Below are 14821 nucleotides of genomic sequence, written 5' to 3'. Positions count from 1 at the left end.
CTCAATCAATCAATAGTATTTATCAAGATATTTCAGATATTTCCCTCAAGAGTTAGTTGGTGGAGATTAGGCATGAGCTCAAATTATAGATAAAATTTGGTTTATTTTCATCACAGATACAACTTCAAGTGAATGCTAACTGTTTGCTAACATGTCAGCCATATCAACTTTATAAGGGTGACATACTCACATGTTTTGTTTAAAGTGGCAAAAAAGTAAAATAATACAGCACGTATCGGTTTTGTTGTCTCTGTTAAACATGTCACAGCGCTGCCAGTTAAGTACAGCTTGTCATTTTGCTGTCGAGCTTAAATCTTAACAGCCTTGCTCACATCAGAGCAGCTTTGTTTGTTTTTTTGTGCCAACATGCATCAAATCATTCAGCTTTATTTCCCCTCCAGCCCTACAATGCCTGCAGACCCCCAGCATGGCCCGAACCACAGTTTGAGACCCTCTGGCCTAAGCCAACATGGCTGTGTTTTCAAAGATAAACATCCAAGTATAACTTCAGGAAATATTGTTCATGCAGTCCACTCCTCCACCGAGAGGCGTGTCTTAACTCAAGATGACTGTGCGGCTTTGGTATTTCCCAACAGCTGGAGCAGAACTCTGGGAACTGTCACACAGCTGCCCAAGTTATTTTTCATTCAGTTAGCAATGCTAGCTTGAAGGGACTGGGTGAACGTCATTTGGGTTTTTGAGCATTAACTACATGATGTTTTACATTCTTGTGTAATTGGCACATTTAGCGTCACATTTTCCTGATGTACTCCATGATTCCACAGCTAATCCTGTGAGCTCACTCTTTATCTTCCTCATGACCGTGTTGTCCAGCTTAACGGTTAATCTCTGCATCGACAGGTGGCAGAGCATCAGGGACAGCTGGCAGCTCCGGTCGTAAGAGGCTCCACCGAAGACCAGGGTACATGAGAGGAGAGCAGTCCAGACTACAGAGCACTACGCATGGGCAGGGGGAGGAGGAGGAGGAGGAGGAGGAAGGGAGGACCACTTGCATTAGGAACGGAAAATCTGGACGTCACACTGAGGCAACCAGTGCTCAGAGGACGAGCCTGACACCTGCTGTCAAAGTGTCTTTAATAAATCAGCAACAGCCTGATAAGCTCACATGCAACTCCTGGAAGAGTAACGGTTTTCTCTGCTCTGTCAAACATCCTCTTCCTCCTGTGGACTGCAATGCCATTAATGGCACTTCCAGCCCCCGGGGTCCGTCTTCTCTACCACAGAATGAACTCAGCTTAAGTCCATGCCTGGCCCTCCAGTCCTCACCACAGGACTCCTTTAACTCCAGCTTCAGTTTCATCCAACAGTCTCTCAACTCCAGCCAGAGGACAGACACAACCACTGCCACACCATCCCGAGAACCAGAACCACTAAATAAGTCAACTGAAGCACCGAGTTCCCCTCAGACAAAACCAGCAGCTTCGTCCACTGAGCAGAATGTCTCAAAGCAGTCAGCTCCTGTCCAATCACTGCCCTCCGCCGCCCCAGGCAGCCAGGCAGACAGAGAGGAGCTGTTATTAGACGGGAGGTTTTGGCGGGAATGTCTTTGGGGTGACAGGGAGGTTACGTCAGTCCTGCCTGACTGTGACTCTGCGGACATCGAGATCACCTCCTCGCTGTCTGTGGACTCAGACACTGCCTCTGCCTCTTCGGTCACCTCCGGCTATGAGAGCGCCACGCCAGCCTCTGACCAAGGCTGGGACAACCTGGTGAAGAAGTACGAGGGTGTGCTTCAAGACTGCCTCCAAAACAACCGCACTCACACCAAGGTGGGCATGATAGGCTCCTGATGTGAGGATGAGAGGCAGGACTGTAGTCACAATCACCTGTATCGAGTTTAAGTCAATTCCAAGACCAGGTACAGGGACAAGACTGAGACAAAATAGAGATAATTTGACATTTTGGGAGACACTTTTTTACCTTCCCACCAAGTTAGATAAGAAGACCAAAATCACGCTCATGTCTGTACGGTAAATATCAAGCTACAGCCAGCAGCTAGTGAGCTTAGCCCAGCACAGTGAAGCAGGGCAACAGCTAGTCTGGTTCTGCTCAAAGGTATTAAAAGAGTTTCACAAGAACCACAGCAGAGACAAATATCCCCAAAGATTCGCGTGTAGAGCTTGTGTACTAAACAGCTGAAAACCCTCAAATTGTCTCAAATGTCAAACTCTAAAATCATTTATGATTTGGTTGATTAGTCTTCCCTGAGTAGCAATGCTGAGTAATGATAAAGAGGTTTTAAACCAGTTCTCAACTTGTTGACTGCTGCCACTTTTGACCCAATGGTCATTGCACCCATGCTTTTCCTTTTTCCTTTTTTTGGGCTTGTGGTGACAGTTTGAAGAGCATTGCCCTCTGGACTGTTGGGTAATCTGTTCTGTCTTCTGTCTATTGTGTCTCCCTCTCAGATTGAGTCCATGATGTTGAGGCTACAGAGACTCCAGCAGAAAGCCATTTTGGATGACGACTATGACGCAGGTGAACTAAGACTCATTTGAGCCATTGCTGTAATAAGTAGGTCATTTCAGCTTCTGTTGACGAGGTGTGTCATGCCTTTCTTTGGATAATTGTACTCCTCCTGAAGAACATGAGGACAGGAGGACAACGAATAGTGAAAATAGACTTAGTGGACAGAAAGCTGAATCATCTTCACAGAATCCAGTGATCTAATTTATGGGATTGTCCATTGTATATTGAGGTTTCGCTAACTTATTCAGGCAGGATCCAGACATTTAGTTCAGACTCAGTTTGATGTTTGGATTTAAGATGGAACAAACAATGGGAAGTGGCCCAGTTGCCTTTATTGGATTTCTCGTTAATTGAATTAGTAATGGACCGGACGACATATTTGATAAGGCATGTGAGGGCAGAAGGCCACACTTCAGTTAGAGATGAACAAATGGTTTGTTGTTTACTGACTCTGACACACCTTTCACAGCCAACTTACTGGATAGTTTGCAGGTTTTTACTGCCCAGTGTTTAATAGAAAGGTTTCATATTTAACAATGTGGCTTACAAATGTAGCGTCTGTTATTGAAAGATAACATTGTTCTGTGGCTTTGAGCATTACTGAATTGACACTACTTGGTTTTCCTAATGTGTACTCGTTAAAACCTGGACAGTGTGAGACTACTGAAAGCAGCACAGACAGTAGGTAAACCTGGGACTTCTGGGGCTTTGTGAGCACCAATTCATGTTTCATCATCTATATTTAGCTTTTCATAGTTTAACTTTGAAGGCCTAACAGGAAAGAACCAGAGAGTCCTCAAACCTAACAAATTTAACTTCATTCATTTAAGACCCCGTTTGACCTGAATACTTTTTCTAGCTGGCCTGAGGAAAGTTTATTTGCACAAGGGGACCGTATCCTGACCCATTTCTTGGACCTTGTGACAGAAATAAATATGAACATCTGCTGTTGGTGTCCTGTAGACCTTGAACTATTTAAGCGGGGTAATTTTTTGGGTCAGTATGTCTTGTCAGGTTTTCTGTTTGCATTTTGATATTGTGCATCCCAAACCTTTTTTTCCACACACCTGTTGACTTCTTATTCTGTTTTTCTGTCAGCAGGACGCCAGAAAAGCAACTTTCCATTAAATGTTGTAAACAAGAACTAAGACAGTTGATGAGATTTTCTTGCAGATGAAGATCCGAATGTCTTACCTTTAAAGCATTTTTAAATTTAACCATGAAGCCGACAGAGGGGGCTGATTTGGAAATGTTTGTTTACAGGATCAAGAAATGAAGCATTCTTCAGATTTCAGTGATTCTTGGAAACAGCTCGCTGAGAATTGTTCAGCATTGACATAAATTTGCTCTCTTGAAGTGCTTTCTAGTTAAGGGGTAGTTGGGTAATTGAATAAGGAGTGATGCATGTGCAGTCACGTTACTTCAGTGAATGCAGGCTGTGTAGATTAGATCATATGACCTATGAGAGTAATCTGGTCTCTGTACAGTCATAACACAGCAGTACCTGAATGGAAATCCTATGTTTCTACACTCGCTTGAACCTAGTTGCTAATAACCGAATAACTTCTTAGCATATGTTGCTGCATGTTATTCAGTAAGCGTGTGTGTGTGTTTTCAGCGGAGCGTTTTGGGAAGAAGCTGGAGGAGCTGTGCAGGGAGCGAGGTGCTCTGAAGCTGGGTTTACCCTCCAGACAGCCCAGCGTGGCTCTGTTCCTTGAGCGGCTCAGACAGGTGGTGCACAGCGCCCTCCAGAGGGCAGACAGCAGTCAGTGCAGGTCAGTCACCCAACAGCTGGCAACAATGATCCAACAATGAATGATGATGTTTTAGTGTATACACAACACAGGCTTTCATGCTAATTTAGCACGAGTTAAGCTTTCTGATATAATCAAAATTAGTGTCACAGAAATCATAAACTACTGTTTTTATACTGAAGGGTAATATTTTTCCTTTCTGAAACATTAAAAATGAAATGTTTTATAATATTCAAATTGATGTTAATTGAAGTGAAAGGTAATATGACATGTGACCAAACTCAAGAAAATATTTCCCTGTTTTTTTTTTTTTAGTTTTATTTTTTTGTTTTTTAGATTTCATGTAATGACAGCACTGGTGTTGTGTAATTGACAAACAGACACAGAACTGGTTATTTGAATACACGGTGATTAACAATAGCACAGCCCTACTGGGTTTGTGTATTGAGGTTGACAGGCTGTTCAGCTCTAGGGAAAATTAGCATCTTCACAGCTTTATGCGGTGAAAATGAGGTTGTCCTGTGATCACAATCATGCTCTGTCTTCCATTATGATGTTGTAGGACAGAGCGGTTGGGAAGGGATGTCAAAAATAGCTCTTGTAACAGGAAGGAAATCAGGTTGGGCCTCTCTCTCCAGAGGGTATCCTGAACAAATGTAACGTAAAGCTCATGCTGTTTTTTCCATACATACCTCTATCTCAAAGTGTCACATTTTAAAATGATAAAAAAAAAAAAAACAGGAAATAACAAGGTTAAGGTCTAACTTCTCAATATCAGCTCACTTTAATTACCACCGAAAGAAACCAAAAAGACTCAAATGTGATTATGAACAATGAGAAAAATCAGGATTTAAGATGTTAAAGCATCACTGCTGAGGCTTTCCCAGTGACTGTTTTTCTGTTTTGTCATTGGTTGCAGGGAGGATACAGAGCCTGATGCAGGGGAGCGGTGTGACTCATTGCAGGGTCCAAAACATCGAAGAGATCATCTGATCCAAGAGAAACGGCTGGTCGAGGTAAATCCAGCTCACACTGTGTCATTAAGACTTATTGTGGTGCATTCTGGCACATTGTGTCACGTGTGTGTGTGTCCCTGACCTGACTGATGTGAGCAGTACCGTTGCATTTTCTCCTCTTATCCCTGAAAAATGAATTAAATCTCTTAAAGATAGCGAATTTCATTATGTCATTGCTAATATCTCTAATATGAAACTCATATTACTACATAATAAAACTGACAAGTGCTAATACTTTATAGATGGACATACAGCTTATATTTGCAGCTCTTTTCATAAGTTAATTACAGAATTAATTAACTTTGGTTGTTTCAGGTTATGTTCTTGTCTGGATAATTGAAAAGCTACTATGCCATCAAATTTAACTTAATTTATTACGGTCCCAATTAGCATAATCAAAATTGGTTATTTTTCCAATCACGACCACAATAAGAACACTGTCATGTCCAACGCACACAGAGAGCAGAACAATAGCTAAAAGTGATGAGTAACACCTAAAAAATAAAAGTAAGGGTCCTGAATAATAATAACAACTGAACACTGGGCAGGAGGAGATAGCAGAGCTGCAGCAGAGGCTGACGGAGCTGAAGGACCGCAGTCGGCGCCTGGAGCAGCAGATCCAGCAGGAGGAGCAGCAGGTGGAGGCTGAGGAGCTGGAGGGCTCCGTGCTGCGGAGCTGCACCGTGGCTCAGCTCCGCGACATGAGCCGGACCCTGCAGGACCTGGTCACCTCTGACAACCGCATGCAGATCTCTGTCTCTCCTCTACCCTCCACGCTCAGGTCAGCAACATGTACACACAGGATGTTTCACCAGTTTCTTCTTACAACCTGACTAAATGCTGAAAGGGCCATTGTAGACCTTCACTGCAGGACTTTGGACATAGTCCAGCTGTCCAGAGGATGTATGTGCTTCTGCTCTACTTAGTGTGTCACAGTTGAGAAAATGTGCAAATGTATGTGGAAAACGTCAAATTGCACTTGAGTGTTCTGTGAAGAAACATTTTCACACCTTAGACATTTGCATCTTACACCTAATTATGATGGTTTTCCTGATTAGTCGCTGGAGTCAAACTCTGATTGGCTGAGCCTTGCCGAACAGCATAACTGTGAAAAGGATTAGCTGACTGGTCTGTCACATGCAGAGGTGATATGATTGGCTCAAGGTTGCACTTGTAGTATGAATTCTAACAAATACATTGATTATCATTTACGCTTTTTATGTATTCATATATATATTATATACAATTGGGATCATATGAGACACAAGAGTAACCTCAAACATACATGCTCAGGGATGTTTTCACAGTTTTTAAATGGCAGGAAATCTCATGACATTTATGAAACAGAAAACAAAGAAACAACAAAACAAGCATCAACAGTGACAACAGAAAGCAGACTGGCTTTTCTTCTCTCACTGCATCCTCCGTATCAGCCATGATGTCCACGTTTGTCTGCTGTTTGTCCTCCTCTGACTGCAGATATATCTCTCATCTCCAACAACTGCAAAATATGAAAGAGCAGCAGTCCCTGAACTAGCGATTTGTACAGAAAATAAGACATGCAGTCATTTGTATAATCAGTTTTAATGACAAATTCTTTAACTTGAATGTAGAAGGTGAATTTATTCTAATCAGAAGGACAGATTTCAATGGACAGGTAATGAACATGTACAGAGACGTCTTGAGAGGTCTTTGAAAGAAAGACATATCAGAGAGTAACTTGATATTAATATTATGATCTAAAAAACATCTGAAAACATCTGTCTTATACTGGGTTAAAAAGAAACCTCTGTTGAATATAAAGCATCCAAGGTCTTGTATGATTGGACAAAAACTCTGCTGCCCTTCTGTTCATTTACTGTAGAGGCAGTAGTGTTGTGTTGAACAGTTCTGAAAACTCTGATGTTTTTTTAAACACATCTCCACTGTGGTTCATTTATTTAACAAAAAAAAATGAGACCTCATCATGCAGTGGATCGTTCGCCTCACAGTTCCTGCAGTACTGCCAGTCACCAGGTGGGGCTGCTAGAGAGCTGTGAGTGGCAGTGACACTCCGACAATCCTCAGCCCACGAATGTTTTCCCTGTATCATGTCACGTAGTTTCTTATCAATAAATTAGCTCGTTTGGAAGAGGATGTGTTGGTGCAGATCCTCTGTTTCACTAAGTCTTTGCCTCCCAGCTTCATTCATCCTCCGACAAACAAAGTGGCGTTTTGAATAAATCAGCAGGGTCGTCTTATCTGGTGCCAAGAAACTACAACTGAGTCAAAATCACACCATCGTGTTTCAACCCAATCAACATTTCTAATAACTGCACAGAGGAGCTTGACCACTGAAGAACACAGAAAAATAGATAAAATTGCACACAGGTTTGGATTTATTTGATGACATTTAGTTCTTGTGCCCATAAAGACTGAATGTCCTTATTGTAAATCACACTGCCACATGACTGTAATGTAATGCAATCATTTCTAAGACTTTACAAGGGATGATTTATTTATTTTGAGGTTCAGAGAGGATGTATCAAGCAGCCACTCGATAACTACTTTTTCTCTATTCCCCGTGCCCTCAATCCTCTTCTCTCACACCTGCTTGCGCCTGCTTTGAATTTTAATGGTTTTTCTCAGATGTAAATGATTACTTTGCATCATATCCTCTGAAGTTAATAGCTTGCGAGGGAGCACTCAGGAAAGCCTCTCTGTCTTGCCACTCGTTAGAAAGACATGTAAATTGTACTTATCGCCTTCACGGTGGCGTGACCCACCATCACTGGCATAATTTGATATCTGACATATTCTCACCCCAACTGGAACGCATTTATACCCGCTACTGATTGAAATTGCAACCTCAGATTGGATATTCAGCTGCACATCTCCTCTCTCTTTTCAAATAAGACAGGACATTTCTTTCCCATATCAAGGTTTCCTTAGGGGTACTGGATTAAAGAAAGCTATCTGGAGTGGCCGCATCCCTAAAAAAGGAGGGTGCTCTAACACTGATGTTCAGAGACAACGTCTCAGTCCGGCTCACCCTGAACATCGGCTCGAATAGCATGAAAAGGGCATTCTGATTTTTACGATATGAGACAATTGGGACCCTCTCAAGGTGACTGCGTTGTGGATAATGGATTTTATGCTCCATCTTTTCCATCTACTAATTGATTTATAACACAAAATAATGTGACCTTAATGCTTTGTCCTGTGTACATACAGTACACAGCTTTCCTTATATGTTTACCCTTCATATGCTACTATGGCCCCTTGACTCTAATGGACCGGTCAATGAAAACATATGAATGAATCCATTGGTTTTGTTTTTCTTATCCTGGAGATTGGATTTTACTGTAAGATGTGTATGTGACGGGCTAATTTGAAACGACAGATTTAAGCTGTGACTAAGAGACCAATCATCTCACAGCACAGTTTGGAGCTCAGCCGCCTTCCCCTGATTTATATCCATTTGTTTTCAAGATGTACAACAACAGCTAAATTATTTTAATTAGAGCTTTTGGAAACAATATTATCTCAGCTCTTTGGAGGATATTTCGCAGTTATAAATTAAAAGTGACAGGCAAGATTATTATCTTGAAGGCTTAGTAGAAAGCTCGACTAGAACAGTTAATGGGAATGAACAACAGGCAGGACATGTCAGTGCTTAATGTAACTGCATGGAGGAACACTTTGACATTTTGGGAAATAAGCTCATTCACTGAGAGTAAGATGAGAACATCATTACCGCTGTCATATGTGTCCGTTCAATACAAAACACCAGCCAGCCACCGGTAGGAAGTCACTGCACCCAGCCAATAAATAGTCTGGCACATAACCCCCATAAAACCCCAAACTATCTTCACACTTCAATTTTTGCACAGATTAATCAAATGTGTTAATTAGTGAGCTTTTGAGGTGCTGGTACACAGATTCTGCTGCCTATGGACAGAGCCAGGCTAGCTGTTTCCAGCTGTTTCCAGTCTTTATGCTAAGCTAAGCTAACTGGCTGCTGGTTTCATCTTCATATTGAACAGTTGAACACAAGAGAGTGGACTTCCTTCTCGACAGTATGTAAACATATTCTGGTTGAGGATGTCTGCTTGAAGTTTATGTTCACTGCAAATGCAAAGATGTAAACTTATCAGTGAATATCTGGTGCTTACTCTTTTGCTCTTATCTATTGGACAAATCTTTTAAGAAATTCTTATAAAAGTTATGAGAAATTCAGCAACTCTCTTGGTATTTGATTACCCACTCTGTTTATCGGCCAGATGACTGCTGGACTTCCCATTGACATCTATCAATTTCACTTGAAGCTCCCCAAAGAAAGAAATGACTTTTTGTGCTGCACTGTAACCTTTTTCTTTCCTTTTCGCAGACTCCAGGAGCAGGAGCAGGCGCTCAATCTGTCCATCAAGGAAGCGACTGCTAAAGTAAGCCACTGCTCCTCTGTCCATTGCAGCTCAGCCTCCCCTCAGCATGTCAGCAGTGACTGAATATGCATGTTCTAATGAGTGGCAAGTCAAAATAGAAAGTATATGCTGTGTGTCAGAGCCAATGTGTTAAAAATTCATGCTATCTCAGTGTCTGTACTCGTGCTTATTCCTATTTGATAAAGCAGTGAACTCTCCACAGTTGAGTCGAGTCATGTTGGAGACGTCGTTTTCAAAAAAAATTCTTCCATAAAACTAAATACAGTGCTGTAGAAAAATACAGCTATCTGATTTTCTGTGTATTTCAGATGAGAAATAACCAACTAAAGTAGTAATGTTATGAATTTGCAAATTGTAGAAGCTTTTATTTTACCGGCAGTGAAATTCATAGGTGTATGTGTACTTTGTGAAATACTTGTTGAGCTTGCATGGCTTTGGTGAGTTTTCTGTGTGTGTCACTGGTGGATTCCTGCACGTGAAAGGCTTTGCGTGCCTCCCTCTGTATGCGCTGTGTCTCTGGAGTTTCCCCCTGCTTTTCAGGGGTTTGCTTTTCACTCTCACTGATCTCTGTACATGGATCTCTGCAGCTGGAAAAAGCCAGAAGCATCAGAAATCTGTCAGAAGTGGTGGTTTAAGGATAGAGTGAGAGAGGCACAGCAGGGGACAGAGGGCCTCAGAAAAGACCTCTGTACTGTTACTGTGTCCTTTAGAAACCCATCATCAAATGGTAGGTTGATGCTGCAAGTGCGCCTCAAAGGAATGTATAGGCTTTCCACAAAGAGACACTTTTAGTACAATCACAAGATGGTCCATTGTTAAGTTGAAATGGAAGGTTTTCTTCCTATGTGAGATACCCACAATGTGGAAAATGACACACCTGCTGTGACAAAGTGATTGCTGGTGTGAAAGTAACTTTCGCTTTCTCTATTTACTTTTTCAAAATTGACAAGTAGCCTGATGGTTTGAAATTAAATCACCAATGTCAGAATTTCTACAGTTTTGAAAAGCACTCCGGAGCAGTTTCCAGTTCATGTAACGCGTGAAATAATATTATGCAAGCCTGTTTGAGAAAACAGTTTTTTATATTTCTGTTGGAAGAAAACTCCCTGGAGATGTTCTGCCTCAGAAATACCAACCTATTTGACAGCCCTTTCAAAGTGTTGCACAAAACTGTGTCAGATTCAAGAAGAAAATGCATCAGAAAATCCGGCTCCACATCCCTTTGAGTGGTGAAAATAGTTCCTCAAAAGAAGGAAGCGCATCATGGGGATTGTATCTGGCTGCTACTCAAAGTGAATACATTGGAAAGAACAGAGGTTTAAAGGGCAGAGCGAGGGCAGATGGGGGCCAGACAGGCTCTATCTGAAGCCATCAATCCCTCTGTGAATACTGCAGAGCTGAGGTGCTGCATCCCCATCAGGCCTGTGACATTCAGGGTCTTTTTCCTCTCTGACATTCTAATGGCATCTTTTATGGAGATTTCACATTTCCTTGTCTGTCCACGTGAAAGGAGATGCACTCTCTTTCTTTCTAAAGGTTATAGACGAGGTAACACATCGGCGTTGATGCTCTGCTGTGTATTCAGAGCAGGGCGAACACAGAAGGACGGAAATGAATCTGTAAGGTCTTGTAAGAATGAGTGTCAAAAAGAAAATGAAAGCGGAATTGGAAATGAGCTGTGCATCCTGTGGGATCCATGTGTCTGCAAAGGTTTTGTTAGTTACCACCCTCCCCCCTCTCTCTCCTCCGCCGCTGCTTCTCCTTCTTTTCCCCAGGTGGTCATGAGTCAGAGGCTGGGCAGCAGCCTGAGGAGGAAAGTCAGTGAGACTGAAACTCAGCTTTTGGCACTGCATGAAGCCAAGCTGGCGGCCATCTCAGGTAAATCTCCACTCAGCCACACCCCATTGCAGCCCTTCCTACATTTCAAATCTTTTATTTACCTCATTTACCTGAATCGCCCACCATTAGCCCCACATAATTTAAGCTATTAATGATCGAGGCGCTCATTAATGGGCGGTGTAAGCTTAATGTCTTCCTGTGGTGCAGGTAATGACTTCAGCAGTGCCAAAGAGCTGAAGGCTGAGATGAAGGCGGTGTACCTGGAGCGGGACCGGCTGGAGGCTCTGGCCAAGAGGCTGCACAGCCTCAGCTCGGGGAGCAGCCAGGAGCTGACCAGGATGAAGGAGCAGCGGCAGCAGCTCAGGCAGGAGCTGGAGCAGAAGGAGGCTCAGCACGGTGAGTCACTGAGGCCGGTCGACATCAAGTTAACGTAACTGTTTGCATCCCAAAGGAGAAACTGGGGCGCTGTGGGCAACACTAAAAACAACAATTCATCCTCATTACTGTAATAAAGACTTTCTAAGGGCAAGAAATAATTCTCACTAATGGCTACCGACAGCTTTACAGATATTTGGAGTTAAATCTGCATAACTTAAGGGAACAGTTTGACATTTTGGGAAATATGCTTATTTGTAGACAGAAATGAGCGGTGGGCTGTTTCACCTGCCCACAAACTGCAGATTCACCTAACTTTCCAGCCGTTTATAGGCCTGGAGAGTTAGTTGACAAACAGATTTTTGTCCCATTGGACCTGCGTTAACTGATTTAGTAGGTAGTGGAAAGCTTTTAAGTTGACATGGCGATGGCAGTGTTAACAAACAGCCTATTTACACATCCAGCAATTAGACAGTAACATTAAAATTTATTTGAAGTCGTGTTTCTGGTCACCTGGCCAATGTAAGCCCAGTATTCACTCTGTTTTTGGTCTTCTGAGGGAAGCATCTGTTAAGCAGCTGAATGCTCCACTCCATGTTGAACAGCTGGTAGTTACTGTGTCTGTATGCAGTTTGGTGCTGGGCAGGTAGTGTACTGTGGGACCTTTTGGTGATAATAGCTGCTTGCTTGCATCTGGAGCGACTAATGAACCAAAATGGTAGAGTTTGGGCATAAAAGCCAAAACAATGAGCTGAAAGATGCTAAAAGACTCTTTAGACACTCTGTGTGTTCATCACTACAAGTGACCTCTTTTAAAGTACACATAGTCATTTGTGCCATAAACATATATAAAAATATTGCTCATAGCAGCTTGAAATAACAGTATAAAAAAAGTTAATTAAATAAATGCGCCATTAACTGAAAGGACACTCACCTACCCACTGAGGCAAGAAAACGTTTGTTGTATTTTTGAAAGCTACCTCTCTCTCCCTCTCTCTTTGAATACACCTTTTAAATATCAATTCAAATGTGAAACATGAGAGTGCTTTGAAAGAGAAGTCCTCTCTTGATGTTGTTTCACACTGGGAGGACATCAATGGACGATGACTTTTCCCCCAAATGAAGGAGAAGTGATCTGCTGTCAGTGGGGACTTGGCATCAAATGAGTTACCAGCGGGATTGGCAGTTGTTAAGAGGAGGGTGAGGGGTGATTGGGGGGGTGCGGAGGGGAAATGAGCTTTAGATTGTGTGAAGTATCCAATTACCTCCAAGCCACTGCAGACATGATGTATCAGCGCTCACACTCGAGGAGATCTGAATGCTGCTTAAAGAAGGGGCTTTTTGGGGGGGAGAAGGGGGAGTTAGATTGGTTTGGCCTCCTGGCACTGGCAGGGAGATAAATGGATTTCGACGGCACAACCTGCAGTGCTACCCTCTCTAGTCCATCAGTCACAGGGAGATTTCTAAAAAAGGTCACTTCACTCTCTGAGGCGCTGAGACGGGAGCGCAGAATGGGAGGGAAGTGACGAGGTCAGAGCAGGTTAGCGAAAGGTCGGAGCCTGGAGGGCACCTGCTGCAACACCGAGGTGTGCAATCAGCCGTCTAACATACGCTGTGATGTAAATCATTAAGGCCTGTGGCTGCAGCGTCACCGTTACTGTCGACCCATTGTCTTCTCTTGAATACACCCTCTGCTGTCACTAGGGGGCACCCTTTCATTGTTGCAGCCACGCTGAGATGCACAGAGTTTTCACTGGGTATATGGTAATGCATAGACCTGGTATTTTTGTTCATATAAGGTCCATGATTTTCTATTATTGTACTTTAAACCAATTCCTCTCGCTAGCAAAAGCAATTACGTTTCTTTTCCTTTCACCAATGAGCATGAAACTCAGGCACCTGCCTGATTTTTGCTGCTGAAATACAGTCCTGAACACCTTGACTTGCTGAACAGCCAGCGATAGCATTAATCTCCCCCCTGACAACCACCAAAGATGTTCAAGTTCACCTCAGTATCCTAAATACACTGTGCGCCTCACAAAGAATCCTGCAGCTCTCAGAGGCACAGAGGCTGGGAAACCAGTGACACGCCGCTCGGGTTGAACAAAGGAACGGGAATCAGGTGAGCAACACGTCACAAATGTGGGAAGAGACGGCAAGTTAATGATTGGTTGTGCGGCTTGCTCAAATGCTCAAGTGGGCGCGCACAATATGGCAGCAGGCACAATTTCACAATGTGTTGCTGACACCAAGCAAGGGGCTCATTAAACTGTCATCCTATTTTGGTAATAAGGGGCTGGCACACGCGAGCTGGAAACCGATAGCCCACAAACAGCACATTACCATTTCTTTAGCTAGAGGGGTTTAGAGATTACAGTCTACTTCAAAGTCAAGATGTCCATCTTTTTGGTTTCTGACATTTCTAGCACATGCTGATGTCACTAGTCTCATCATATAACAAGAAAACCACACGCCTACTCTTGAAAAGGCCTATTGTCATGCTTTGGGCTCTAAAGCAATGGGCAGTTCAGCTGACACCTTGACAAAATGTATACACCTACATTCTCTTAAACTACACAGGTTGTGCTTGTTGAACATCTCCGCCCAGCGTACATTGTGGTGTGGGGGGCTTTTTGGCCTGGGAGCCATTAAGTCTCTAATTGCTATTGGCACGAGTGCTGATGAATACCAAACCCATTATAGCCGGAGGTTTGATTCCCTGCTGAGAGTATAATTTTGTCCCCAAGAGAGATCTGGAGTGATACTAAATTTACAAATAAATAATTGAAGAGCTGAATAACATGAGTAAATGACCCCCAGGAGTGAGGACATTCAAATGGGGAGGCAGCGTCAGTGTGTGTTCCTCTTGATTTATCAGAGGATTCTGGTAGTGCTTATTTAATGCTGTTGTTAGTATGCAGGA

General features: G+C 42.9%; 1 protein-coding gene across 3 annotated transcripts in view; it reads left to right on the top strand.

Moving 5' to 3' along the window:
* The window catches only part of disc1 (DISC1 scaffold protein), a 40302-nt gene that overhangs the window by 3992 nt on the left and 21489 nt on the right, over window positions 1–14821 (top strand). For all 3 annotated transcript variants that reach the window (XR_013077823.1, XM_076743720.1, XM_076743721.1), the window contains exons 2-9: window positions 862–1790; window positions 2430–2499; window positions 4109–4265; window positions 5164–5260; window positions 5809–6041; window positions 9630–9684; window positions 11460–11562; window positions 11731–11919. Coding sequence is in view for 2 of the 3 variants with exons in the window: in XM_076743720.1 (XP_076599835.1) it covers window positions 862–1790; window positions 2430–2499; window positions 4109–4265; window positions 5164–5260; window positions 5809–6041; window positions 9630–9684; window positions 11460–11562; window positions 11731–11919 (1833 nt within the window). In the remaining variant the exon portion in view is untranslated. The remainder of the gene's footprint in view (window positions 1–861; window positions 1791–2429; window positions 2500–4108; window positions 4266–5163; window positions 5261–5808; window positions 6042–9629; window positions 9685–11459; window positions 11563–11730; window positions 11920–14821) is intronic.

Source organism: Chaetodon auriga, chromosome 11 (assembly GCF_051107435.1).
Source record: "Chaetodon auriga isolate fChaAug3 chromosome 11, fChaAug3.hap1, whole genome shotgun sequence".
Classification (NCBI taxonomy): domain Eukaryota; kingdom Metazoa; phylum Chordata; class Actinopteri; order Chaetodontiformes; family Chaetodontidae; genus Chaetodon; species Chaetodon auriga.
Note: the sequence above shows the minus strand (reverse complement) of the source record. Positions and strands in the feature narration are given on the sequence as shown.